Source organism: Pelophylax lessonae (genome assembly GCF_965119305.1).
Source record: "Pelophylax lessonae genome assembly, chromosome: 9".
Classification (NCBI taxonomy): Eukaryota; Metazoa; Chordata; class Amphibia; order Anura; family Ranidae; genus Pelophylax; species Pelophylax lessonae.
In genome coordinates this window covers 62,069,127-62,095,788 of record NC_138776.1, presented here as the reverse complement: position 1 = coordinate 62,095,788, position 26,662 = coordinate 62,069,127, and the positions used below count along the sequence as shown (strand labels likewise).

The window sequence follows — 26,662 nt, the reverse complement described above, 5'->3', positions numbered from 1 at the left end:
GGACTTCAATGGAATGATGGTCCAGGCTTCCATTTCCATTGTAATAAAGCTTGATTATACATTTTCAGCCCTCCCTGTTTAGCTTCTTATTTATTACATGTATGTTGCCATGTTGGCTTCAGGAAAACAGAAAATTGTATCAAATACTTACCGTAATTTTACTTTCCTGGCACCAATCCAAGGCAGCATAGGAACCCTCCCTTTTTTTATCTTGTTATTTTTACAGAGAATATGGGAAGATGCTCTTGCTTTTCTTTTATAGATTCAAACAGGTCCTGTGGGTGGATTTAGGGAGGAGCTATATCACATGTATGCTGCCAAGGATTGGCATAATTACGGTAAGTATTTGACATCATTTTCTGTTTTATGCTGATAAGGAACCTGGGATATCCGTCTAGAACAGCTGGCTTAGTGCAGTACCTTTAAACTTGAGTTGGTCCCACATGAGAGATCCTATTTCACAACAACGGGCATTAATACAGAGTTGACTCATCATTTGTGACTTTATCACTCTCCACTCTTCCATGAGGGTTTTCCACATGACTTTGGCGTGTGTCTCTGGGAACTTGGGTTCATTTAGCCAAAAGAGCATTTGTAAAGTCAGGTACTGACTTTGGACTCAGGTGTGTAATTGGCTTTCCAATTCATCCAAAATCAGTAGGGTTGAGGTCAGGGCTTTCTGCAGGCCACTCAAGTTCCTGCACACCACACCATGTCCTTATGAAACTGGCTTTGTGCACAGGGGGCACCGTAATGCTGGAACAGAAAAGGGCCTTGCCAAAACTTTTGTCATGAGGCTGGAAGTGAAAATGTCTTTGTATGCTGCAGCATTAACAGTACCCTTCACTGGATACACCTAAATGTAATAATTTAGAGGGGTGTCCACATACTTTTGGCCATATAGTGGGTTTGATGTTAAGGTGTCCACATCTGTAGTTCTACATTCCACCTCTCCCTGAATAGGTCTGCTCTCTACTAGAAATAAATTTAATGACTTAGGTAAATGAAATATATGACTGATTGTGATGGAATTAGTATGATACAGTGTTGAGAGTTGTATTGAGATAGCAGAACATGGTGGTGGAACGGTGGCCTCTACTCTTCTGGTGTGGCTTTTCCACAACATTTTGGGTGTGTGTCTGTTGGATTATGTGCCCATTCAACCAAATGAGCATTTGTGAGGTCAGGTACTGATGTTGAATAAAATACTTTTGGATTTACGGTATACAGTAGATGTAATGATCAGGTACCAACCAACTAGTGTATTGGGGGTGATGTCTTGATCTCGAAATATCTGCTCTTTATAAAGATAAAGGGGAAGATACAATAAGAAATCATGTCTGCTTGTAGACTGGATTTGCTTGCCTCTTCGTAAGCATATTTTGTCTCTCCTAAAAGAAAGGGTAGCAGGACAATAACTGAAAGAATGGTAAGTTTAATCAGAAAACATTGTCGCCCATGGTGACATTTGGGGACACCACACACTAAGGTTTATAAACTATCCTCTATAAAACCAGATGACAAATAATTTCCCTATTGAGCACACGTTGTCACCACACTGAGACCCCTATTTGTTTGTGATAACCTAACACATCTCAGGCACACTTTGTCTGTTGAGCAAACAGTAGTGTAAGAGCTTTGTTGTTGGGTGAGAAAAGCAGAACACATTAGTCACAAGTCAGCAGTCCATAAAAGGAACCAGGCGGTCAAGATCAAGGCATTGCCTCCAACAATAGTAGAATAACTACAGAAATAAGGTCTGTCTTGTGTAATACAGATATGCAGGGTGCCTGGTTCTTGATTGTGTGCTGCTATTGCCTGGTGGTCATCAGGTTAACATTGTCAGAGAAGCTCTTCTACCGCAGGGACCATTCAGATTTACAGTCCTCCAATGTCCAGCAGGCTGAGCTGGTAACAGATGTCATCTCTGCACAGGTAAGCTGCATAAAAATTATACTTTGTTCAGTGTCCTTGTCTGCATTTGAGACTTTCTTCATTTCCATAAAGATGTATAGTAGACAGTACTAGGTATGTATGTTTAAGCAGTAGGTCTAAGTGGAATTGAGAATTTTCATTTCCCCAAATAGTTTGGCAAAAATTGAGAGACTGCAGGCCATTTTCAATTGAGAAGACCATATGAGGGTAGTTTTTTTTATGTGTTTTTTTACAGAGATTACAGAGGTTCCTTTAAACATATCCTGGACCTGTGTTTAGCCCCTCATTAGTCTCATAATTTAAAGTTTTTTTTTTTTTTTTTTACAGAAAGAAAAATTATTTAAAGTTTTTTTCTCACAGAAAGAAAAAAAAACTGTGAAATCATTTTTGTTGTCAAGCTAATTTTCATCGATTCATCCTTTACTCAGTAGAACAATGCAAAGAGCATTTATAGAGCAGAAAAAAAATTTTTTTGCTGAACATACAGTTTCAATTTTATATTGTTAAACCAGTAAAGATTGAGTTCTGATTGGTTGGTATGGGTAGCTCAATCTGTGCACATTGATTTTTGCATTACTAAATATGGCTATGGACGTGTTTACATCTTAAAGTGTATCTAAACCCCAAAAAATAAAATGTCATATATTGCATCTTACCAATTCCTAGATGTAGTTGCTGCATTCGTTTTATTTTTTTTAGGCTTTTCCCCTTTATTTTCACCTGGTGATAAGGCCAGTAAAGCCTAGTACACACAATCAGAAAATCAGATGAAAAATACCGCTTTCTAAGCATTATCGTACGGTAATTTGATCGTTAGTACACAGGTTTCGAGAGCCGATCACGACAGTTTGTTTGAAATTACTAGAAGGGACAAATACGAAAATTTTTGTACATGAAAGAATACATTACTATACAATACAATACATTACATCACATCCGAAGTTGTATTCTGTCATATGGGAATTTTCGTAAGTAGAGTATTCTCTTTATTTTCGATACGAGACTAGCATGCAAAAAAAAAAAAAAAAAGACGATCATTCGTCTTTAATTCTCATTGTGTGTACGGGTCTTAAGTTGTTATTTTCGTTTAAGTTAGAGGGTCGAGACAAACCATTTACCACTAACAGAGGGTGCTTACTATGGTCAGGTTTTTTTTTTCTTTTATGTGAAACCTTTACAAAAGCAAAAAAACTAACTGTTGCTTAAACATTGTTAGCTGGAAATAAAGAGTAACTCCACTTTTGTTGAAAAAAGAAAAACATTCCCCTCTGGGTGATCTATGTACCTTACAAGGATTTTAAAAAACGCTGTTGCAGATTTCTACCTTTTTCTGCTTGAAGGAATAGCTGTTTGTTTGTCTACATATTTTAGATCAGGCATGTCCAACCTGCGGCCCAGGGGCCACATGCGGTCTGGAACACCAGGCAAATCACTGAAGTGGTCATGGTGGTTAGAGTGTTCCTTTAATATCTCTCAGAAGAAGTAAACCTCTGTATACTGATTCTATTTCATTTGATCATCCTCTAGTTGTGTTAAATTAGTGCGGGGTGTGTAGCCGCATGGGAAGGGCGCGGCAGCATTTTATTAATTATATACCTTAACTATAGTATATATTTTATATGCGGCCCGAGAAAATTTCTCTACACTAAATGTGGCCCAGAGAAGCCAAAAGTTTGGACACCCATGGTTTAGATACTGATTTTGAATAGGAGTGATTTTTTCATGAATAATTAACTGATGCATTTCCAGGGCTCTAAAGAGGAAAGTTGCAGGATCTGCATATTGTGACAATGCTGTGCCCGCATTGGTGCAAAAAGAGTTTATTACTCGGGATTCTCATCCAGGCTGCTGGTTTCATTCAGAGGAAACGGTTGGTAAAAATTAGTTTGGGACCTGGAGTCCAGAGACTTCGTAGAGATTTGGGAGGGATGAAGTCTCCAATCCTGGGTCTGTGTTTTGTGAACAACAAGCCATCTAATTAAGTAGGAGTGTATCTGACTTTTAGTAGGACTTTTAGTAGAGTCAGGACTGTGGTTCTGGGCTCCACCCAGGCGGACATGGAAGGTCTCTGCCCAGGAGGGCTCCAGCTAGGAGACAGGTTGGAGTCATTTCAGCAGGGAGCTATCAGGTCTATGCACAGAGTCTGTGAGACTAAGCGTCAGACAAGGGCCTGTATTGTGTGGCCAGGGCAGCAGCGCTGTAAGTGTAAGCCAGGAAGCTGCTGAAGGTGTATTTCTTTGCATAGAAGAGACATGCTGAAAAACCCCGGTGAGGGAAACTCATTGATTTTGTTTTGTTGACATTTCTTTTAATAAAATGGGGCAAGAAAAACTCTTTAAAGAAAAGAAGAATTATGCAAGTGGCGGGGTCCCTAAAGCTCTATTGTTTGAGGCTAGTTCACCTTTAGAAGTGATCAACTCTTTAGGAGCCTCTTACCAAAGATGTTGCAGAGGATGTCTAAAATCTGACTCGTATCTCAATGCAGACATCTGAGAAAATTAGTGAACCAATCACACAAGCAGGAAATGACATTTCTGTGGGCGTTCCGTACACTATCTGTGTCCATGATGCTTTCAGGTTGCCATATTGCATTTAGTTTCACAAAAATCTACACTGCTGCAGATTGAAAAGGAAATGTTTAACAACATTTCACCACAATAATGGTGTCACACTTGTATATGTTAAATAATTTTTTTTATTTGCTATATTTTTTTACCATAAAAGTGGAGGCACCTTTTAACCACTTGCCTACTGGACATTTTTACCCCCTTCCTACCTAGGCCAATTTTCAGCTTTCAGCATTGTCACGCTTTGAATGATGATTTGGCAGTCAGGCAACACTTTTATAATTTTTTTTTTCACACAAATAGAGCTTTCTTTTGGTGGTATTTGATCACCACTGGGTTTTTTAGTTTTTGCTAAACAAACGAAAAAAGTTTGTTAGTCAAGTCTATCTAATTCTGCTAGTACCTCTAACACTACTCTCCATAGAGTGCAGCAACCCCAATACAAGAGGTGTGTTAATGGAAGGATCACCAAGTGAAAATAAAAGGAAAAAATAAAACGAATACAGCCATCACATTTAAGGGATAGTAAGCTGCAATATAGGAAATTTTTGTTTTTGGGTTTGGATACACACAAGTTCCATTTCCCCTTCCCAGTGATAACAAACAATTTCTATACAGAGAACCATTTTTAACTATTAATTAGTAAACTAGTTTTAACTAGTAAAGAACATGCTTGAAATATATCGCTGTGTGTAATGAATACAGGTGAATCTCATAAATATGGAATATCATCAAAAAGTTCATTTATTTCTGTAATTTAATTCAAAAAGTGAAACTCATATTTTTTTATATAGATGAGATACACACAGAGTGATACATTTTAAGCATTTCTTTCTTTTAGTTTTGATTATTATTGCTTACAGCAAGTGAAAACCCAAAATTCAGTATCTCAGAAAATTTGAATTTTACATTAGACCAATTAATACAGAAATGTTGGCTTACTGAAAAGTATGTCCATGTACAGTATAGTATGCACTTAATACCTGGTCGAGGCTCCTTTTGCATGAATTACTGCATAAATGCGGCGTGGCATGGTGGCGATCAGCCTGTGGAACTGCTGAGGTGTTATGGAACCCCAGTTTGCCTTGATAGCGGCCTCCAGATTCTCTATGGACTTTAGGTCAAGGCAAGTTTGCTGGCAAATCAAGCACAGTGATACCATGATTATAAACCAGGTATTGGTACTTTTGGCAGTGTAGGCAGGTGCCAAGTCCTGCTGGAAAATGAAATCAGCATCTTCATAAAGATGGTCAGCAGAGGGAAGCATGAAGGGCTCTAGAATTTTCTGGTAGAGGGCTGCGCTGACTTTGGACTTAATGAAACACAGTGGACCAACACCAGCAGATGACATGGCTCCCCAAATCATCATGGACTGCGGAAAATTTTGCATTTCATTTGGAAATAAAGGTCCCAGAGTCTGGAGAAGTGGAGAATCACAGAATCCAAGTTGCATGAGATCCAGTGTTAAGTTTCTACAGTCCGTGATGATTTGGGGAGCCGTGTCATCTGCTGGTGTTGGTCCACTGTGTTTTATAAAGTCCAAAGTCAGCATAGCCCTCTACCAGCAAATTCTAGAGCACTTCATGCTTCCTTCTGCTGACCAGCCTAATGAAGATGCAGATTTAATTTCCCATCAGGACTTGGCACCTGCCCACACTGGCAAAAATACCAATACCTGGTTTAATGATCATGGTATCACTGTGCTTGGTTGGCCAGCAAACTCACCTGACCTAAACCCCATAGAGAATCTGTGGGGTTTTGTCAAGAGGAAGATGAGAGACACCAGACCCAACAATGCAAATGAGCTTAGGGTCACTATCAAAGCAACCTGGGCTTTCATAATACCTCAGCAGTGCCACAGGCTGATCGCTTCCATGCCACGCCGCATTGATGCAGTAATTCATGCAAAAGGAGCCCCAACCAAGTACTGAGTGCATACTACACTGTACATGGACATACTTTTCAGTAAGCCAACATTTCTGTCATAAATATCCTTTTTTTATTGGCCTTATGTAATATTCTAATTTTCTGAGATACTGGAGTTTGGGTTTTCACTAACTGTAAGCCATAATCATCAAAATTAAAATAAGAATTACTGAAATTAATTAACTTTTTGTTTATATTCATTTTTTTTTAAATGCATCGGTATACTGTATAGCAAATAGAACACTACTGTTTTATGCAATGATGGCTAACGTTCTATGCAATGATGGCTAACCAGTCCATGGTGTTATTAACCTGAAACTGAGAGAAAAGAAATGTCAGAGTGTGGAAAGTCCCACACAATGTCCTTTCTCTATAACATGAGAGTTGATATATACAAACTCACTATGCATGGTATGGCTGATGGAAAATTAAACCATGACACTAATGCTGCAAGCCAATGGTACTGAATACTGGACCACCATGCATCACCTTAGCACCTATAAGGTACATTTATTAATTACAGCCCCTAATGCTTAAATTTGAATGATATCCATACCTAATATGTATCCCTCCCAGCTACCTTACCTTAGTTTCCCACTATTTATCAACATTTTTTGCATGTTTTAATATGTCAAAAACTATATGTAATCAGTCATATCAGTGTTAATTGTATTTAACCAATTACTAGTTTTGAAAATTTTTCTATACAGTAAACCCCCCTCCATTGCGGGGGTTACATTCCAGACGCGAAAAGTGAAAATCCGCGAAATAGAAAAACCCTATTAAAATGCATTGTAGGCATGTTTTTTTTACTGTCACTGTACGTGTAAAAGCATTTTAAGGTTTTAAACACACTTTTAAAACAATAGAAACTAATTTAAACACATAAAAGATACTGAGAGACATAGCAAGAGCTATGGAAAACACAAAAATATTTCATTTTTAATGATTTATATAGTAAAATAACATTACAAAAAAAACGCAATATACCGGGACCGCAAAAACTGAACCGCGATTGAGCGGGGGTTTACTGTATGCATTTAAATTTAGCTCATAATGGGTTTTAAAATTGAGTCATAATGACCTTCAGCAGCATTGTCACCTTAAACCTGCTGTGTTGGTGCTATTACCAGACCGCTTCATATATGATCTTTTTTTATTTTACCCATAGTTATACTCAGTGTTGGGGTAGTTACTCAAAAAATGTAACTAGTTACTAGTTACTTCTGTAAATTGTAACGAGATTACTTTACTAGTTACTGCATTTGAAAAGTAACTTCACTACTTATTACTTTACCTCTCTCTTTCTTAATTGACCGTGTAGAAGAAGATACATGACACTCTCTCTCCATAGAGTTTATTGTATAAACACAGGCTTTGGGAAACATGAGAACAAAACCTGAAAAAACAGAATAAAACATAAAGTGCAACAAAAAGTCATAAACTTCATCCCTCTCTATTCTTCGAAATAACGATTGTATCGCACGGCTTGGGTAACGCAGGAAAGCGCGTTCCTATAGCCTAGTAAAGTAGTGTAGTTACCTCCTATAGCCTAGTAAAGTAGTGTAGTTACCTCCTATAGCCTAGTAAAGTAGTGTAGTTACCAATATTAGTATTGTAACTAGTTACGTTACTTTGTTACCAAAAAAAGTAATGTAGTTACTGTAATCAGTTACTTTGTAACTCGTTACCCCCAACACTGGTTATACTTTAACTTACATAAGGCTCAATTTAAGAAGCTATAATGCATGGATTATTAGCCCTGTCACCTATGATTTTCATCAATGTGATTGCTATTTTTAGCTCTTATTGCTGAAAATAACGATTGTTAAGACAAATAATGATTTGAATAGCTTAATGAAATGAGACTATAGTGTTTATATTCTTACTTCAGTCTTGATATAGGGAATAATAATCATTTATTTATTTTCACATCCTTCAGCAATATCTGGCAAAGTATGGCTGGACAGAGCCAGTAATTTGGGATGAAGCACAAGCCGGTATTACTGAACCACTAAAAGACACCAGCTTTATGGAGGAGGCAGTAAGAAACACAGGAAAGCGCTCCGCAGAACCTACTAAAAGTCCCCAGTTTGTTGAAGCTCTAAAAACATTTCAGAAGCTCAATAACTTGCCCACTACTGGAAGGCTTGACGACGCCACCATCAATGCCATGAATAAGCCAAGGTGTGGAGTACCAGACAACCAGGTCTCAAAAGCCAGTCAGGAAAAACCTAGCTTTTCTAGAATAGCAAAAGGCACCATGCCAAGCCAAGGTGCAGATGTTCCAAAAACTCGCCGGAAAAGGTTCTTGGACTTGTTAATGAACTCAGAGAAGAACAGAAAAGAACAGGAGGCATTCCAGAATTCTGGAGGAAAAGTGTTCAACAAAAAGCTGCTAAAGTGGCGGATGATCGGAGAAGGGTACAGCAGTCAGTTGTCCATTAATGAGCAGAGATACGTCTTCAGGCTAGCCTTCCGTATGTGGAGCGAAGTCATGCCTCTGGATTTTGAAGAGGACAACACATCCCCTTTATCACAAATAGACATCAAGCTTGGATTTGGAAGCGGTATGTATATTATTTTATTGGGAGATCTTACTGCACTTTGTGTATTGTTTTGCACCTAATGTCAATCAGTGACCTCCAAATATCATCTGGCAGATGTTCAAATTGTCCTCTCAGCTAGCCTTTCATCCAGGAGTCTCAGGCTGGACATAAACTGGTTGAATATGGACACAGTTGAAAAATATTCAGGCTGGCTTCACATGAACAGCATTGTCACAAGCTGGGGGTGGTCATCAGAACCACAGGACACATTCTACCATGCATCGCCATGTGGTCACATTAATGGTGTGTAGATGATGTGGTGGTGGGGGGGGGGGTGCGATCATCTGAACCACAGAACACACCCACAGAACACATTCTACCATGCATGGCCAAATGCTTACAGTCATTGAGCGGGGGGGGGGGGGGGGAGCAGCAACAGGGGGTGTTGCTGCGGACGTAGCCAAAAGGCCTAGCCAATAGTTGGTGCAGTACAGAAAAAACATAGTGAAGTGGCCATATGCCCTTTCACACAGTGGGTTTCCCAAGCCCAAGGGCTACTAAGAGCATTCCTGGGATGACCAGCTCCCAGGGGGCACAGACACCACAGATTCTCTGCCTTTCCATTCCATGGGCAGACCAGGTAGACACATTCAAATCGGTAGGCACGGGGCCCCTCCGATCTTCCCAGGGAAAATACAGTGTCCCACATCCCATGGACGCCCCGGTTTCTGTTCCAGCTAATACTAGCCTTCAGAGCCCCCATCATACCAGCAGGGACACTGTACAGCCAGCCATTCCTGCCAAAAGGCCATAATAGCTGTGTAGCACCCCTACTGGACACTGATAAGAACAGATACTACAGTTGATCTTAGCCAGAAGGCGGGGACGCCCTGTAGTGCCATATGCTTACATTCATAGTAGAGATTGACCGATATCAGTTTTTCGTTGCCAATACCGATATTTTGGCCATCGCATATCGGGATTGGCCGATATGAGCCGATATTTTGTACATTTAAAATTTTGAAAAAATAAAGACAATTTTTGACACAAATCTGGTACTGAACATGTTAATGTTTGTTTAATGCTTAATCGCTGGCTTGCTGGCTGTGGTGGGTGGTTGGCTGACTGGCCCCCTGTGGTTGCTGGCTGGCACCCTGTGGTGGGTGGCTGGCTGTCTGGCACCCTGTGGTGGGTGGCTGGCTTGCTGGCACCCTGTGGTGGGTGGCTGGCTTTCTGGCACCATGTGGTGGGTGGCTGGCTGTCTGGCACCCTGTAGTGGGTGGCTGGCTTGCTGGCACCCTGTGGTGGGTGGGTGGCTGGCTGTCTGGCATGCTGTGGTGGGTGGGTGGCTGGCTGTCTGGCATGCTGTGGTGGGTGGCTGGCTGTCTGGCACCCTGTGGTGGCTGGCTGGCACCCGTGGTGGGTGGCTGGCTAGCACCCTGTGGTGGGTGGCTGGCTGTCTGGCACCCTGTAGTGGGTGGCTGGCTTGCTGACACCCTGTGGTGGGTGGCTGGCTGTCTAACACCCTGTGGTGGTGGGTGGCTGGCACCCTGTGGTGGGTGGCTGGCTGGCTGGCACCCTGTGGTGTGGGGGGGGGGGGTGCTGGCTGGCACCCTGTGGTGGGTGGCTGGCTGGCACAGGGGTTGTGGATGGCTGGCTGGTACAGGGCCTATGGGTGGCTGGCTGGTACAGTGCCTGTGGCTGGCTGGTACAGGGCCTGTGGGTGGCTGGCTGTCTGGCACCTGTGGTGGGTGGCTGGCTGGCACAGGGTATGTGAGTGGCTGGCTGGTACAGGGCCTGTGGGTGGCTGGCTGGTACAGTGCCTGTGGGTGGCTGGTACAGGGCCTGTGGGTGGCTGGCTGGTAAGGGGCCTGTGGGTGACTGGCTAGCTCGCTGGTACAGTGCCTGTGGCTGGCTAGCTCGCTGGTACAGTGCCTGTGGCTGGCTGGCTGGTACAGGGCCTGTGGGTGTTGGTGGCTGGCTGGCACCGGGCTGCTGTGGGTGGGTGTATGGCTGTGATACACTCCTACGAGACTAGTCCCGACTCCAGACGAGGCTGTCCAAGGCGAGGGAGGCAGCCTAAGAAGGCAGAATGACGTCACGAAAATATCGGCCAGTTCCGGGGCCGATACCAATATATCGGGGAAAGTGCATATCGGCTCTCGATATATCGGCCTTGCCGATAATCGGTCGATCCCTAATTCATAGTGTGTAGGCAAAGCAGCAGGTGGTAGTGACCAGAACCACAGAACACAGTCTACCATGCATTGCCACATGCTCACGTTCATGGCCACTCAGACAATATACTAGTCAGAGCAAAGCTATTAGGTGCAGAAAATAAATGAAAATGAGAACCATTAGGTTGTGTTTTAATAAAATGTAAGAATTAGACTTCGCTTTAGATATCCACTTGTAAATACTGTCAGCAAATTATAATCACTTAGAGGATAACAGGTACAACGTGCCAATAAAATAAAATGACTAAACAGAATGTTCCTAATTAGTTTTTCACTCTCAGGAAACCCTTTATTTGTTGTAAGAAGGCTGAGGATTGATACTCCACACTTTATTATACGCTGAGACAGCATGTAATTATACAATTCTCTTTAGTATGCAAATTTTATATTTCCTTGTGATTTATTTTGAGCATAACTGAGGGTAGACAGACAAGACTCTGGAAAACCATGAACAGTGCCTGTTTTCTAACACTGGAACCTGGTTGAAAAGGAGTAAGTAAAAAAAAAAAGTTGGGGTGGCAGTCCGGTATTAGTATTAAACAGAATGACAAGGAGCTCAGATACCACCCAAAATGATACAATATTATAGTACATGGGATGGCAGTCCTCCCCTCTGATCTGGCCATTTATGGTGCTGGCTTGTCGCTGGTCATGGCTCCACCCCCTACCATCAATAGATTTCTCCTATATGAGACTATATGCACTTACTGAACTGTATGTAGAAAATGTAATTATTTGTTGTAAATGTGTGTTCTCCTGCAGGTCGCCACTTGGGCTGTTCCAGAGCATTTGACGGGTCAGGCCAGGAATTTGCACATGCCTGGTTCCTGGGGGACATCCATTTTGATGACGATGAGCATTTTACAGCTCCAAGCAGTGACAATGGCATTAGTCTTTTAAAGGTAAGTGTTTACTGCAGTTTCAAGCTACCCTTAATTCCAGGGGATGGCACATTGTCCCTGAGAATGTCTTTGGTTTAAAGCTCAGTTCAAGTAACGTAGCAACTTTGCAAAAAGTGCAGACAGACTATGAGTTAAGTCCAATTAGGTGTATGTCACCTCCGGGAGTTATCGCTATTATCTCTATGTGACCGGTGTATTGCACTCCCCAGAAGATACACTGTGGCTGTGAGAGGAAAGAAGCACACGCAGCACCTATGGGCGCCCCTTCTCTCCCCTCTGCTGCCCTTTCAAAGAAGCCTTTGTATTTTGTGAATGAGTTCACATAAAACAAAGGCTTCTTTGAATGGGCAGAAGGAGGGGAGGGATGGGCATAGCAGTTCCAGAGACTCTGCTTTCGAAGGAGCTAAGACCACAGTGAGCAACATCGGAGCTCTGAAAGTTATGTTCCTGGAGCACAATAAACCTGTCAGATGTAAATAATAAGCGGCAGGCACCTCCTTGGACTTAAAGCAGAAGTAAACACATTGATTGAACAATTTAAAAAAACAGTTACATTCCCGTCACCTGCCCGGAATGTAACTGTCACATTGATTTTGCTCTCAACCAAACTGTCAAACCATCCAATGGCTGGTGTCATAGCTGATCACATGTGCAGCATCATGCCAGTAGATTAAACAGAGGAGAGATGGAAGCTTCCTTGGCTATAAATGATAGGAGGGTTTACTTCCACTTTAACTCATGGTATGCCTGCAACTTTTACAAAGTAGCTGAATTCCTGGAGATTAATTTTAAAGCCAAACACCAGCCTTACCTTCAACCCTGCACAATTGTACAGACTCCTCTGCTGTACTAAAAATGCTTGGTCTAGTTTCACTGGTTGCGCATAAGCTGCTCACAGTGTGCTTTAGACGCTGAAGCAAATCAGATACTGCTTGCCTTAATTACAGCATCCTCTAGCCCATTCCTTCCCAGCTTGAATGTCCCTGGCCCACCCCTTCCAGTTATGGAGACTCATAGGTGGTCTGCATGCAAATAAAGCCTACCTAAGAACGCCCACTCCTCCAGACTGACATCCAGCCATCAAGACAATTTGATATTTGCATACTCCTCCCAAGAGCCAGCCCAGTGCTTGTATAAGGTGCTTTTGAGAGGAGAACTGAGGCATGGTATTGTGATGTTTTCAGGAAGCCAGGTAAAGCACCCTGCTGGCCCCTCCCTAGTACCATGATCTGCATGCATTGCATAGAGAAGCACAGAGACCCAATGTCAATAAAATATAAAAATGTTTTAAAATTGTCTCTAGCGTGTTGATAAAGGGGAAGGGAGGAACCAGGGAGGGCAAAATGTAAGCAGAATAAAAATCAGCTTTAAATAAAAATGATGAATTGTAGATTACAGTTCCTCTTTTCTCCATAATAAAACACACATTACAGCTTTATAACTCCCATTGATTACAGTGGGGCCACATTTTACAGAAGCACCTTGAAAGTGTCTGACTAGATGTAATGTAGTAGTAAGAAGTGGTAGCTGCAATCGTTTTTTTTTTTTTTTTTTTCACCTGGTGTTCCTACCGGTAACACACTTCTTTTCCTAGGGTGACAACACTCATTGTGCTATATCTATGGAGAAGCAGTGTTGTCACCATATTCTGGTTTGGAACCTCTAATAAAATAGTAATGCATTTGATTGCCAAAAATACAAACGCAAGTTACTTACTAGGAGATGAACCTCTGGAGGAATCTAGGATGGAAAAGGGCCAGGGAGTCCTAGTAGATGACAAGCTCAGCAATGACATGCAATGTCAAGCTGCTGCAAGCAAAGCCAACAGAAAACTGGCATGTCCTAAAAAGGGGATTCACTCCAGAGATAAAAGGATTATTCTCCCACTCTACAAGACTCTGGTATAGCCGCATCTCGTGTATGTTGTCCAGTTCTGGGCACCGGTCCTCAGGAAGGATGTGCTGGAACTGGAGAAAGTCCAGAGAAGGGCAACAAAGCTAATAAAGGGACTGGGGGATCTCCGCTATGAGGAAAGACTACAAGCATTGAACTTTTCCTCTCTGGAGAAGAAACGCTTGAGAGGGGATATGATATCAATGTACAAATACTGTACTGGTGACCCTAACCTAGGGAACAAACTATTTAGTGGGAGGGAATTCACTAAAATTAGAAGAGAAGCAGTTTATTCTTAGGCCCCTTTCACACGGTCCGCATTCCCTTGCGGACCGTGCTCTGCTCAGCGGGGATCGATCCGCCGATCCCCGCTGAGCCGGCGGATGACAGCCGCGGAGAGGGAGGTGTCAGAGCCCCGCTGCTCTCTATGGGGAATCCCATCCGATCCGATCCCCGGGACTGATGGAAAATAGGGTTTCCGGATTTCACGGACAGGATTGGATGCGGATGGCAGCGGGTGTCAGCGGACATGTCTCCGCTGACATCCGCTGCTCCATAGGGCTGAATGGGGCATCCGATCAGCTCCGCCTAAAAAACTGACAGGCGGATCTGATCGGAACGCCTGTGTGAAAGAGCTCTTAAACTGTGTAAAGGGTTCTTTACTGTCAGAACGGTAAGGATGTGGAATTCTCTTCCGCAAGCAGTGGTATCAGCAGGGAGCATCAATAGTTTCAAAAAACTATTAGATGGGCACCTTAACGATCACAACATACAGGGGTATACAATATACTATTGACATAAACACACACACACTCACACATCATAGGTTGAACTGGATGGACTGATGTGTTTTTTCAACCTCATTAACCATGTAACTAGGCGGCCGTAGCCGGAAGTGCGGCTGAAATAAGAAGAAAAAAGGTATTTCCTTACATAAAAAATAAAAATTTACATTGGTAAAAGCATTTTTTAAAGGGGATAACAAACATAGCAATTATATAAAATGGGTGGAACTCCGCTTTAAGTGTTGGGTGAAGGAGCAAGCTTTCAGTCTTATCCTATTCCTCACTCTAGCTGGCTTCCTCCATTCTGCACTTGGTCCCCCCCAAGCCTCTTCTTATCGGCGCTTACGCCAGTGGTCGCAAACTGATGTCATCTCTTGCAATGCAGGATCAATAGTCCTGCACTGTACGTGAGGATGGTGAGGGCTCACCCACAAACAGAAGCTTTGGAGAGAAGAGTTGTGTTGTCAGCTTGCTGGAGCAAAGGATAAGGTAAGTATCATTCCTTATTCCTCTACCTCTAGAATAATGAGAATTTATCTCTTGCAATGCAGGGAGACCCCATTGCAAGCTTATTTATTTTTATTTTTTATTCTTGAATACCCCTAAAAACCTGCAGCATCGTGCCGCAATGGCAGGCATTGCACACAGCTGCAAGGCGTTTGCGTCATGGTTCCCATTCTGTTAATTGTCTCACGTTTTGTACCTTTTACCACACTGTCATGCAAAGCATTGTGTATTGCACCCACAGCATGTGTACAACCCTATTCGCTGCCTTTGCAGATTAGGGTTGAGCGGTAAAAATGCGGCACAAGCATGTGTTTTTTTTTTTTTGTTTTTTTATCCACCCCCCCCAACCAAAAATGTAAATGAGGCCCTAGTTGTCTGATAAACAGAAATCACTCTGGGTATTTTGTGCTGCGCGGAGGAATCTTCGGACTGATAAAAGCATATGCTGGGATATAAACCTCTCTGGTGTTTTATGATTACTGTTCTCTCTAATGAGCATTTTATAGAGGCTGAACAAACAACCTGGACAAAATGTTCTGTGATTTGTCTAACGAGCCAAAAGCTAATACCGTCTGTGCTTAACAACTTGTAGAATTCATAATCTAAAAAATGGAAAATAATACTTAAATAACCAATATTTTAGCACAATGGAAGAGTTTGTAGTTGATAGGTTCATGTGGGTATGTAGCTCCTGAATGGTCTAACTAAATTCCACATGGCCCTGGTACAAAACAGCAAATGTCATTTTGGGACGTGCCATTAAAAGTAACGGGATTGCAAGCGTGTCCCATGATTTGCGGTGATTCGGGAATCGCTGGCAAAATCCCCGAGAATCCTCCCGCGATCCCAAAAGCCAAGGTGTGAATGGAGCCTAAATTTTTTTTTTCTCAACCCTTAAAGCAGAGTTCCGCCTTTCCCTCCACCCTCTCCAAAAATTGAAAGTCAGCAGCTACATATACTGTACACATACTGTAGCTGCTGACTTTTAATATTAGGACACTTATCTGTCCTGGAGTCCAGCGATGTCGGCACCGCAGCCGATGTTTCCATCGGCTGTCGGGTGCTGCCGCCGCCTCCATTGCCGGTAAGGGAACCCGGCAGGGTCCCTACTGCGCATGCGCGAAGCGCACTGCACATTCCTATTGGCTCGGTGGCGGGGGAAGGAGGAGGGGACCAAACTTCCGAGGGGCGGTGTTGCGGCGCCATATCCGGGAAGTGGGGAAGGGTACCTGTCAAAAACAGGTACCCGTCCCCCCCCCCTTCCCCTGAAAGGTGCCAAATGTGGCACCAGAGGGGGGGGGGAGGAAGCAAAAGAGCGGAAGTTCCACCTTTGGGTGGAACTCCGCTTTAAAACTGCTACATCTGCAGGACAGCTTGTTTTTTTTTTTAAAAAAAATGATTTACTGGCTAGATCACTAGATGAAAAAAATGGAAAGAAAGCCTAAAAAATAAAATGAATGCAGCCATCACAACTAAGAATTGCTGAGCTGTGATATAAGAAATGTTTGCTTTTGGGTTTAATACCACTTTAAGCTCTTGTAAGCTTTGAATATAGTAATGAACCTTATGCTATATTTTTATCTATATGTTTCTGATTGCTGATCTCTTCCCAACAAACAGGTGGCGGTTCATGAAATTGGCCATGTGCTCGGACTATCTCATATCCACAGGACCGGATCCATAATGCAGCCCAATTACATTCCGCAGGAATCTGGCTTTGAACTGGATTGGTCTGATAGGAGAGCAGTACAGAGCCTATACGGTAAGAGCCACTAGGATCCTATCACACACTACAGTGTCTGCTACCCTATGCCCAGAAAATACCTAGTACTTCCAGGTATGGAGGAGCATGTGACCCACTCCCCCTTATGTCACATGACAGCACTGGTGCTTAGTGATTAGCCCAGCTCTATTCAATAGAGAAGGGGGCAGTCCTCGGCCTTGAGTAAGCTCTGACTAGGGTGAATTTGAGCTAACACAGACTTCTTTTCTTTTCGTGTCAGTAGAGCAGTGGACAGTGTCAGTAGAGCAGTGGACGTTGTCAGTAGAGCAGTGGATAGTGTCAGTAGAGTAGTGGACAGTGTAAGTGGAGCAGTGGACAGTGTCAGTAGCGCAGTGGATGTGTCACTAGGACAGTGGATGATGTCAGTAGAGCAGTGGACAGTGTCAGCAGAATAGTGGACGGTGTCAGTAGAGCAGTGGACGGTGTCAGTAGAGCAGTGGACGGTGTCAGTAGAGCAGTGGACGGTGTCAGTAGGGCAGTGGACAGTGTAAGTGGAGCAGTGGACGGTGTCAGTAGTGCAGTAGATGTGTCACAAGGACAGTGGACGGTGTCAGTAGAAAAAGGGATAGTGTTAGTAGAGCATTTGACAGTGTCAGTAGAACAGTGGACGGTGTCAGTAGTGCAGTGGATGTGTCACTAGGACAGTGGACTGTGTCAGTAGAGCAAGGGATAGTGTTAGTAGAGCATTTGACAGTGTCAGTAGAGCAGTGAACGTGTCAGTAGAGCAGAGGACAGTGTCAGTGGAGCAGTGGACAGTGTCAGTAGAGCAGTGAACGGTGTCAGTAGAGCAGTGGATGGTGTCAGTAGAGCAGTGGACGGTGTCAGTAGAGCAGTGGACGGTGTCAGTGGAGCAGTGGACAGTGTCAGTAGAGCAGTGGACGGTGTAGGTAGAGCAGTGGACGGTGTCAGTAGAGCAGTGGACGGTGTCAGTGGAGCAGTGCACAGTGTCAGTAGAGCAGGGGACAGTGTCAGTAGAGCAGTGGACGGTGTCAGTAGAGCAGTGGACGGTGTCAGTAGAGCAGTGGACGGTGTAGGTAGAGCAGTGGACGGTGTCAGTAGGACCGTGGACGGTGTCAGTAGAGCAGTGAACGGTGTCAGTGGAGCAGTGGACAGTGTCAGTAGAGCAGTGGACAGTGTCCGTAGAGCAGTGAACAGTGTCAGTGGAGCAGTGGACGGTGTCAGTAGAGCAGTGGACGGTGTCAGTGGAGCAGTGGACGGTGTCAGTGGAGCAGTGGACAGTGTCAGTAGAGCAGTGGACGTGTCAGTAGAGCAGTGGACGTGTCAGTAGAGCAGTGGACGTGTCAGTAGGACAGTTACAGTAGCGCACTGAACTTGGGGAAAGCTGCACTGCCTAAAGCTGGATACACACTATACAACTTTTGTTGTTAGATTTCCTTGAGATTTACCTTCAACTATGTAGTGCAAGGGCCTGCCTGACTGCATACAAATTGAAAGTGTTTAGATTTGACCTCCTATTATATGGTTTTGGTAAATCTAAAGGAAAAAATCTAAAGACAATTGTATAGTATAGTGTGTATGGCCCTTAAGGGGGAGCAGTTGGGTGGTGCCTTTTTATGCTGTGCATTTTTATGCCCCCCAACTGCAAGTGTAAGCAAGCTCTAAAGCTGGCCATACATGGAGTGATTTTCTTTCCAGCAACCATGGGTTCTAGGAGAGAAAAGCTGTCCCTGCTGGGAGAACACAGTGATTATTGCTAGCGGCTATAGTTGCTAGCAATAATTGCATGAAAATCCAACAAGCCAGTTATACCCAAGTTCATCGGTCAATCAACTTGGGTACAATTATCCTGCCCATACAGGCGGATTGTACGGGCAGGTCCCTGCTGAACTGGCCGAGATTTCAAACGGTCTATGGCCAGCTTTGGGCAGTCTGAAGGTGGACTGTGCCGCAGTCTCTGTCTCTCATTCTAGTCCTCATTAGCAGAACGGCAGCTTCAAATGGCTTACTTAGCGCTGAATTGGACCCTGACAACCTCACACGGCTGTAATTTTTCACAGGTGCCCAAACCGATTAACAGAGCAGACAGAGTGTAAGGGGAGGACACAAGTTTCCCGAGTCTGACAAATTCAGGAGCTGAAAAGTCACCTTATGCACAATAAATTGCATTTCCCCTAATGTGCCGTGAACAGAAAGCAGAGCCTCTCTGTTTGAATAGAAATTAGATAGAGATTGCAGATGATTTGTGATGCATGTCAGGGCTCATCTCATATCAACAACCAGCTGTAATGATACCCCCAGCTCTGCGCTTTTATAAGATTCCCTTCCAGTGAATGAAGGATTGAGATACAATGGTAACAATGTTAACCATCATTTTCTGGGGTGCATCGTGCCAAGCTGTCCAGCTAAGGCTATCTATGTAATTTCTACGGTCGTGGTCGTTTTTTTTAGTGAGTAATACATCATTCACTGCAGATGTAGTTGGCCTATCATCATTCAGCGTTTTTGTAAAACTGGCCACACAATACGACAATACAGTGCGAAGGCCTACTTGAAGGGATTGCATGGGTTAAAGAGGAGCTCCAAACTCCTCTCAAAAAATGTATTAAAAGTCTGCACCTGATTTTTTAACGGCTTCGGGCACTGGAGCCGCCATCTGAGGTAAGGGAAACAGGAAGTGAAGCCTTGTGGCCTCACAGTCGGATTCCTACTGCGCATGCACGAGTCGCACTGTGCTTTGTGAATGGTCCCATGGACTTCTAAGACCCATGATGTGTCCCAAAAGGCTGTGGGGGAAAGAGGAGGGGCCAAACTTCGGGCCCAGTTCTCCGCTGAGATCTGAGCCGGAAGTGGGAGTGGGTACCTGTCAAAACCAAGTACCCACTCCCCCCAAAAAAGTGACAAATGTGGCGGGGGGGGGGGGGGGACGAGTGGAAATTCCCCTTTTGGGTGAAGTTGCGCTTTAAGCGCTTTAAATCTGAATTGTACAGAGATTAAACATTTACATTGTAAGGCCAGCCATAAGCCTTAAGGCGGAGTTCCACCCAAAAGTGGAACTTCCACTCTGTTTTTGACAGGTACCCTTCCCCACTTCCGGAATACGGCGCCGTCCCTTGGAAGTTCGGCCTCTTCCCTCCTCCGGCGCCGAACCAGTAGGAATGCGCATGCGCAGTAGGGACCCGCCTGTGAAGCTCCAAGGCTTCACTGCTGGGTTCCCTCATCGGCAATGGCGGCGGCAGCACCCGACAGCCGATGGAAACATCGGCTGCGGTGCCGACATCGCTGGACTCCAGGACCAGGTAAGTGTCCTAATATTAAAAGTCAGCAGCTACAGTATGCTCGATCATTTGACTTTCAAAATGTTAGTGGGCTCATGTAGATTCGCAAAAAGCAAAGTTTTATGGCAAAAAAATAAACCGGCATGTCAGATTTTTGTACCAAAAGCGATCGATTTTCTAAACGTTGGTAATGGAATCGATTGGAAACAGTTTGAAAAAACCTACAGCACATGTGTGTGTTAAAACCTAACCCAGGAAATACAAGCAATGAAAAGAAAGATTTACATACAGCTGGCGAGTGGGAGGGTTCACAGAGGTCAAACAATCTTCATCATTTCCGCCGATCGATGAAAAATCTACCATTTATGTTGTTAACTATCGATAATATGTCCACAATTGGGGGAAATATTTTGATACAATAATGGCATTATCACATGCATGTTCGACAGATCTTCATCAAACATGTTTTTTCACACAATTTTCTCACCATGTATGGCCAGCTTTAAAAACTGGTCGGATATTCTGCCGCAATTTATCATCCACAAGGCAGAAACAATTCTACTAGAGTGATCACCAAAGTCTTCTTGATCTCATGCTGGATGCCTGCCCTGCTGCATAGTGACCATGTGGGCTGCCTGCCATTCAGAGAAAGCCTTGTACTGTTCTCACTAAATGCAAAGTGTTCTCTGATTGGACAAGACAGGGATTGTGATCTCACCTCTCTACTTCTCCTCATCCCTGTAACATAGGGGGAGGTGTTCTGTAGTTCGCAGAAGTTAACTGGCCAGTTACTGTATGATAACACTGCTGGAGGGTTTAAAGTTGTAGTGAACTCTGTTTGGACATTTGTACCTACAGGTAAGGTTATAATAAGGCTTACCTGTAGGTACGGTGCATATTTCCACTCGCGGTGTTTAGCAGATATTCACACTGGATGCTGCGGGTGACGTCACCAGCGCATGCGCTCTGAAGAGACCGCATACTAGCACATTACCTTGCAGTTAGAAGATTTTTTTTTTTTTTCCACAAAGAATTTACTACCGCTTTAAGTGCAGCAGAGAGCACAGGAAGTCACACGCCTACTGTTTTCTGGCAGGATCAATAGGGATTGTTTGCAACTGAGTCCTACCTTACATCAGGGTCCCCCTCAGTTTTCCCTTACATAAGGATCCCCATCAAAGTCCTCCCTTACATCAGGGTCCCTATTAGATCCTCCATTACATCAATGTCCCCATCAAAGTCCCATCTTATATCAGGATCCCCATCAGAGTGCTCCCTTACATCAGGGTCCACATCAGAGTGCTCCCTTACATCAGGGTCCACATCAGAGTGCTCCCTTACATCAGGGTCCACATCAGAGTCCCATCTTATATCAGGATCCCCATCAGAGTGCTCCCTTACATCAGGATCCCCATCAGAGTGCTCCCTTACATCAGGGTCCACATCAGAGTCCCATCTTATATCAGGATCCCCATCAGAGTGCTCCCTTACATCAGGTCTCCCATCAGAGTCCCCCCTCTATCAGGATCCCCATGAGATTCCCTCTTACATCAGTGTTCCCTTTTATATCAGGGTCCCTATCAGAGTCATCCCCTACATCAGGATCCCCATCAGAGTCCTCCCTTACACCAGGGTTCTTATCAGAGTCCCCCTTTAGATCAGAAGTGGAGACCAGAGGCCACCTCTGCTGACCTTAATCCTTGCAGCACAGTGGCTAAGTGGTTGGCACTTCCACCAAGCAGCATTTTGGTTGTCGGTTTGAATCCCAACCACGCCACTACCTGCCTGGAGTTTGCATGTTCTCCCTGTGGCTGTGTGGGGTTTTGCCCATGATAGATTATTCAAAAAACAAGTGCCACATCCCTAAATTTGAATACAAAAGAAGAAAATTCCCCTATGTTTGGGATTTTTTAGGCACATAGATAGACAGATTCAAAAGATCTAAGCAAAAATTATAATATTTATTTAAAGTGACAAACATAGGATCATAAATGTTAAAAACAAAACAGGCAAAATGTATGCATCAAGAATATATAATTGTGACCGTGAGATGGTGAAGATATCAGTCCAATATATTTCGGAAAATCAATTTCCTTCTTCAGGGACGGGTCACATTGAAAGTTTTATAATTCTTCTTGTCATACATGAAAAGCCTGTAGAGTAGCTAAAAGCAAGAACCGAATAACCGCATATGTGGAAATCCACAGTCACTGATGTTCATATATCCCAAAAGATTGGGGGGAAACCAGTATGTCAGACTTATGTTATTTATATGGAAGCCCCCCGTCGCTATCCTGGCTCCTGCGGTCACCTGAGGTCCCAAAATTGGCCGTAGCACCAAGAAGCTGACACTGGGAATCAACTGAAAGCTGTAGAACCCACAGTTGCCACATATGGGTATCGACCAGACACGTGTCTGGTCGATACCCATATGTGGCAACTGTGGGTTCTACAGCTTTCAGTTGATTCCCAGTGTCAGCTTCTTGGTGCTACGGCCAATTTTGGGACCTCAGGTGACCGCAGGAGCCAGGATAGCGACGGGGGGCTTCCATATAAATAACATAAGTCTGACATACTGGTTTCCCCCCAATCTTTTGGGATATATGAACATCAGTGACTGTGGATTTCCACATATGCGGTTATTCGGTTCTTGCTTTTAGCTACTCTACAGGCTTTTCATGTATGACAAGAAGAATTATAAAACTTTCAATGTGACCCGTCCCTGAAGAAGGAAATTGATTTTCCGAAATATATTGGACTGATATCCTCACCATCTCACGGTCACAATTATATATTCTTGATGCATACATTTTGCCTGTTTTGTTTTTAACATTTATGATCCTATGTTTGTCACTTTAAATAAATATTATCATTTTTGCTTAGATCTTTTGAATCTGTCTATCTATGTGCCTAAAAAATCCCAAACATAGGGGAATTTTCTTCTTTTGTGGCTGTGTGGGGGTACTCACGTTTCCTGTGAGTTTCCAAAGATCATACTGTTAGGTTACCTGGATGAATATGAGATAGGACCTTAGATTGTAAGCTCCTTGAGGGCAGGGATTGATGTGAATGTATAATATACAGTATATGTAAAGCTCTGTGTAAATTGATGGTATAGAAGTACCTGTAATAAAAGATCTGTCCATTGACCCTAACTGCAAGCTGGATAAAATCTTGTAGTAGGCCAAAGTTTGGAGACCCCTGAACTATCGTCTCCTCACTATATTCCCAGTATACCAGGATCGGAGTGGATGTCCGGTTTGGTATGGGAGGATTGCACTTTTAAAGGCTGATCATTCTTAAGCTGGATACACACTATACAACTTTTGTTGTTAGATTTAGATTTACTTTCAACTATGTAGTGCAAGGGCCTGCCTGACTGCAAACAAATTAAAAGTGTTTAGATTTGACCTCATATTATATGGTTTTCGTAAATCTAAAGGAAAAAATCTAAAGACAATTGTATAGTGTGTATGGCCCATTATTCACCATTTTGATAAATGTTTTCTTTCTGCATTTTGTCATTTGTAGAAAACTGTTTCTGATGAAGTTCAACATTACAAGAAAAAAAAAAAAATGTCCTTGATAAAAAAAAAAAAGCGCAATTTACTTGCAGGAGGCTTTATTGTTAGCCCGGCTGCAGGTCTGCCCTGGCACAAGGTCTGCCATCCGCCGATTTCCCATAAGAAGCTGGCACAGCTCTGAACTTTATGTCAGTAAATTAGAACACCATTGTATCCGGATGTTCCCACATTGAGGTGTGACATTTTCATTTGTAGCCTCTGGGGATGAAATCTTTCTTGAGCATCGCTTGACACAAAGCGAGATGTGAGCGGCGCTGGCTGTCTGTGCCAGTTTAGCCCGTGGGCAGCACGCTGGCCCAGACTGAGAGCTGAATCTGTGTCATGTAGAGACCTCTGTTCTTCCTAAATCAGCGGGTGATGTCTCTGTAATGCAGTGCCGTCACGGCGGTGCTGTGCACAGGCAAGCTATTTCACAATGGGGCTTTCACCTGATGATGGCGACTTCTAATAGTCTCCTCGTCCCACACACCATTCCTCTGTTATCCGCATTCTGTGCATGCCGACAGCACAATGACACTCATTTTAAATGCAAGTCAGTTTCATGTGAAATGGCATAGAGCAGTGATGGCAAACCTTGGCACCCCAGATGTTTTGGAACTACATTTCCCATGATGCTCATGCAGTGTAGTTGAGCATCATGGGAATTGTAGTTTCAAAACATCAGGGGTGCCAAGGTTTGCCATCACTGGCATTGAGTAACATTTATATAGTAGGCTGTCTATGAGCAGCCAGGGCTGCATGAACGACATGGCTGATTCTAGCGTTAGGGGCGATTATTGCCCCAAGTACAGAAAGCAATGAAACGGTCTCCGATAAAATGAACAAAACTCAATACTTCCAGAAGTCTTAGGGATTGCTGCAGATACAAAGAGAAGAGGCAGCGCAGAAAGTAGCCAGGAGGTGTAAATCTCCAGTGTTAGTACCAGTCAGTTCAGTGATCCAGCCATTCAGATGTGCACTCTGGGCAAAAAGCTAAATACACAATAAAATACACACAGATCAGCCATAACATGACCACTGACAGATGAACCACTTCAGCCCCGGAAGGTTTACCCCCCCCCCCCTTTATGACCAGGACATTTTTTGCGATATGGCACTGCGTTACTTTAACTGTCAATTGCGCGGTCGTATGACACTGTACCCAAATAAAATTGATGTCCTTTTTCCCCACAGACAAAGCTTTCTTTTGGTGGTATTTGATCACCTCTGCGGTTTTAATTTTTTGCGCTATAAACAAAAAAAGATTGCCGATTTTTGAAAAAAAAAACAAAAAAAAACAATATTCTTTCACTTTCTGCTATAAAAAATGTCAGATTAAAAAAATGTAAAAAAATCTAATTTCTTCATCAATTTAGGCCAAAATGTATTCTGCTACATGTTTTTGGGAATAATAATAAGTGTATATTGATTAGTTTGCACAAAAGTTATAGCGTCTACAAACTATGGGATATATTTATGGAATTTTTTATTTTTTACTAGTAATGGCGGGGATCAGCGCCATATAGCAGGACTGCGATATTGTGGCGGGCAAATCGGACACCGTACTAGGACTTTTAACATGTTTTTGGTAACCAGTGACACTAATACAGTGATCAGTGCTAAAATTATGCACTGTCACTGTATTACTGACACTGGCAGGGAAGGGGCTAACATCAGGGGCGATCCAAGGGTTAAATCTGTGCCTAGGGAGTGTTTACTAACTGTAGTGGGAGGTGCTTGTATTATGGGAAGGCAGAGATCCGTGTTCCTGCTTAGCAGAAACACAAGATCACTATCTTCCCTTCTCACAGAACGGCGATCTGCCTTGTTTACATCGGCAGACTGCCATTCTGTTTTCTTGTGAACGATCACCAGGTGCCAGTGGACATCGAGTCCACCGGACCCGCTGGTTGGCTCCTGCTGTGTCCAATCACAGCAGGAGCGGGTCCCCAGCGGCGCATGCGCGCCCTAAACCCGGAAGTGCAGAATGACGCACAGGTATGTGATTCTGCGCAGAGGAGCCGCCATCCCGCAGTAAATGTACGTGGGGCACATGTTAAAGTGGAACTTCACTCTCCAAATCAACAATAAATATTTTTAATCCTTATGCTGATAGCATTAGTAAATAGACAGGAAAGTACAGATTTACTTGGCCCCTCCTACCCCTCACCCCCCAGAAAATTATATTTTCTCTAAAAATACACTAAAATCATTATTATATGACATGCTTACTGGCCCTCCTCTTCCGCTCTCCATCCTGAAACATCCCCTTGTCTGCATGCAGCACCTGCTGGCAGGAGAGGAGGGTAGCTGGCTAAGCTGTGTGGAAAGGGTGTGTAGGGGGTGCACAGGGGTGCCCAGAAAACAGAGGGATGGGGGCCCAGATCCTAGAACTGATCCCCTTGCAAAATAGCTAAAAGGAAGGGAGCCGAGGAGAAGCTGGCAGCATTGCAGGGGAAGGCAGAAGAGAATAATTGTCTGCAGTAAAGTAGTACAGCTGGCTTTCCTGCTCAGCAGGTGCCTGGGCCCCCCTTTTGAACTGATGGGGCCTGGGCCCAGCAGAGGAGGGCTGGCTGTACTGCCCTATCAGCGGCCCTGGGAATGAGGGACACCTATTAGCAAAAGTATGTGGGCATAGGACACACCCCCTACCACGCCCCCTTAACGAAGAATTTTCCAAAAAAAGATTAATTAAACCCACAAGTGGTTTCTTTTTACCACTTCTATTGCTTTATATTGGCTTTTGAAATTTACAAATGCAGCAATTTAGGAACTGGAT

The 26,662-nt window shown here is 43.6% G+C and overlaps 1 protein-coding gene across 1 annotated transcript in view; it reads left to right on the top strand.

Annotated features, from left to right (window-relative positions):
- Positions 1–1,740: 1,740 nt before the first annotated feature.
- The window catches only part of MMP21 (matrix metallopeptidase 21), a 41,414-nt gene continuing 16,492 nt past the window's right edge, over positions 1,741–26,662 (top strand). Inside the window, exons 1-4 of the mRNA XM_082269374.1 lie at positions 1,741–1,935; positions 8,371–8,998; positions 11,977–12,116; positions 16,922–17,063. Of these exons, the coding sequence (XP_082125500.1) occupies positions 1,780–1,935; positions 8,371–8,998; positions 11,977–12,116; positions 16,922–17,063 (1,066 nt within the window). The 5' untranslated portion in view covers positions 1,741–1,779. The remainder of the gene's footprint in view (positions 1,936–8,370; positions 8,999–11,976; positions 12,117–16,921; positions 17,064–26,662) is intronic.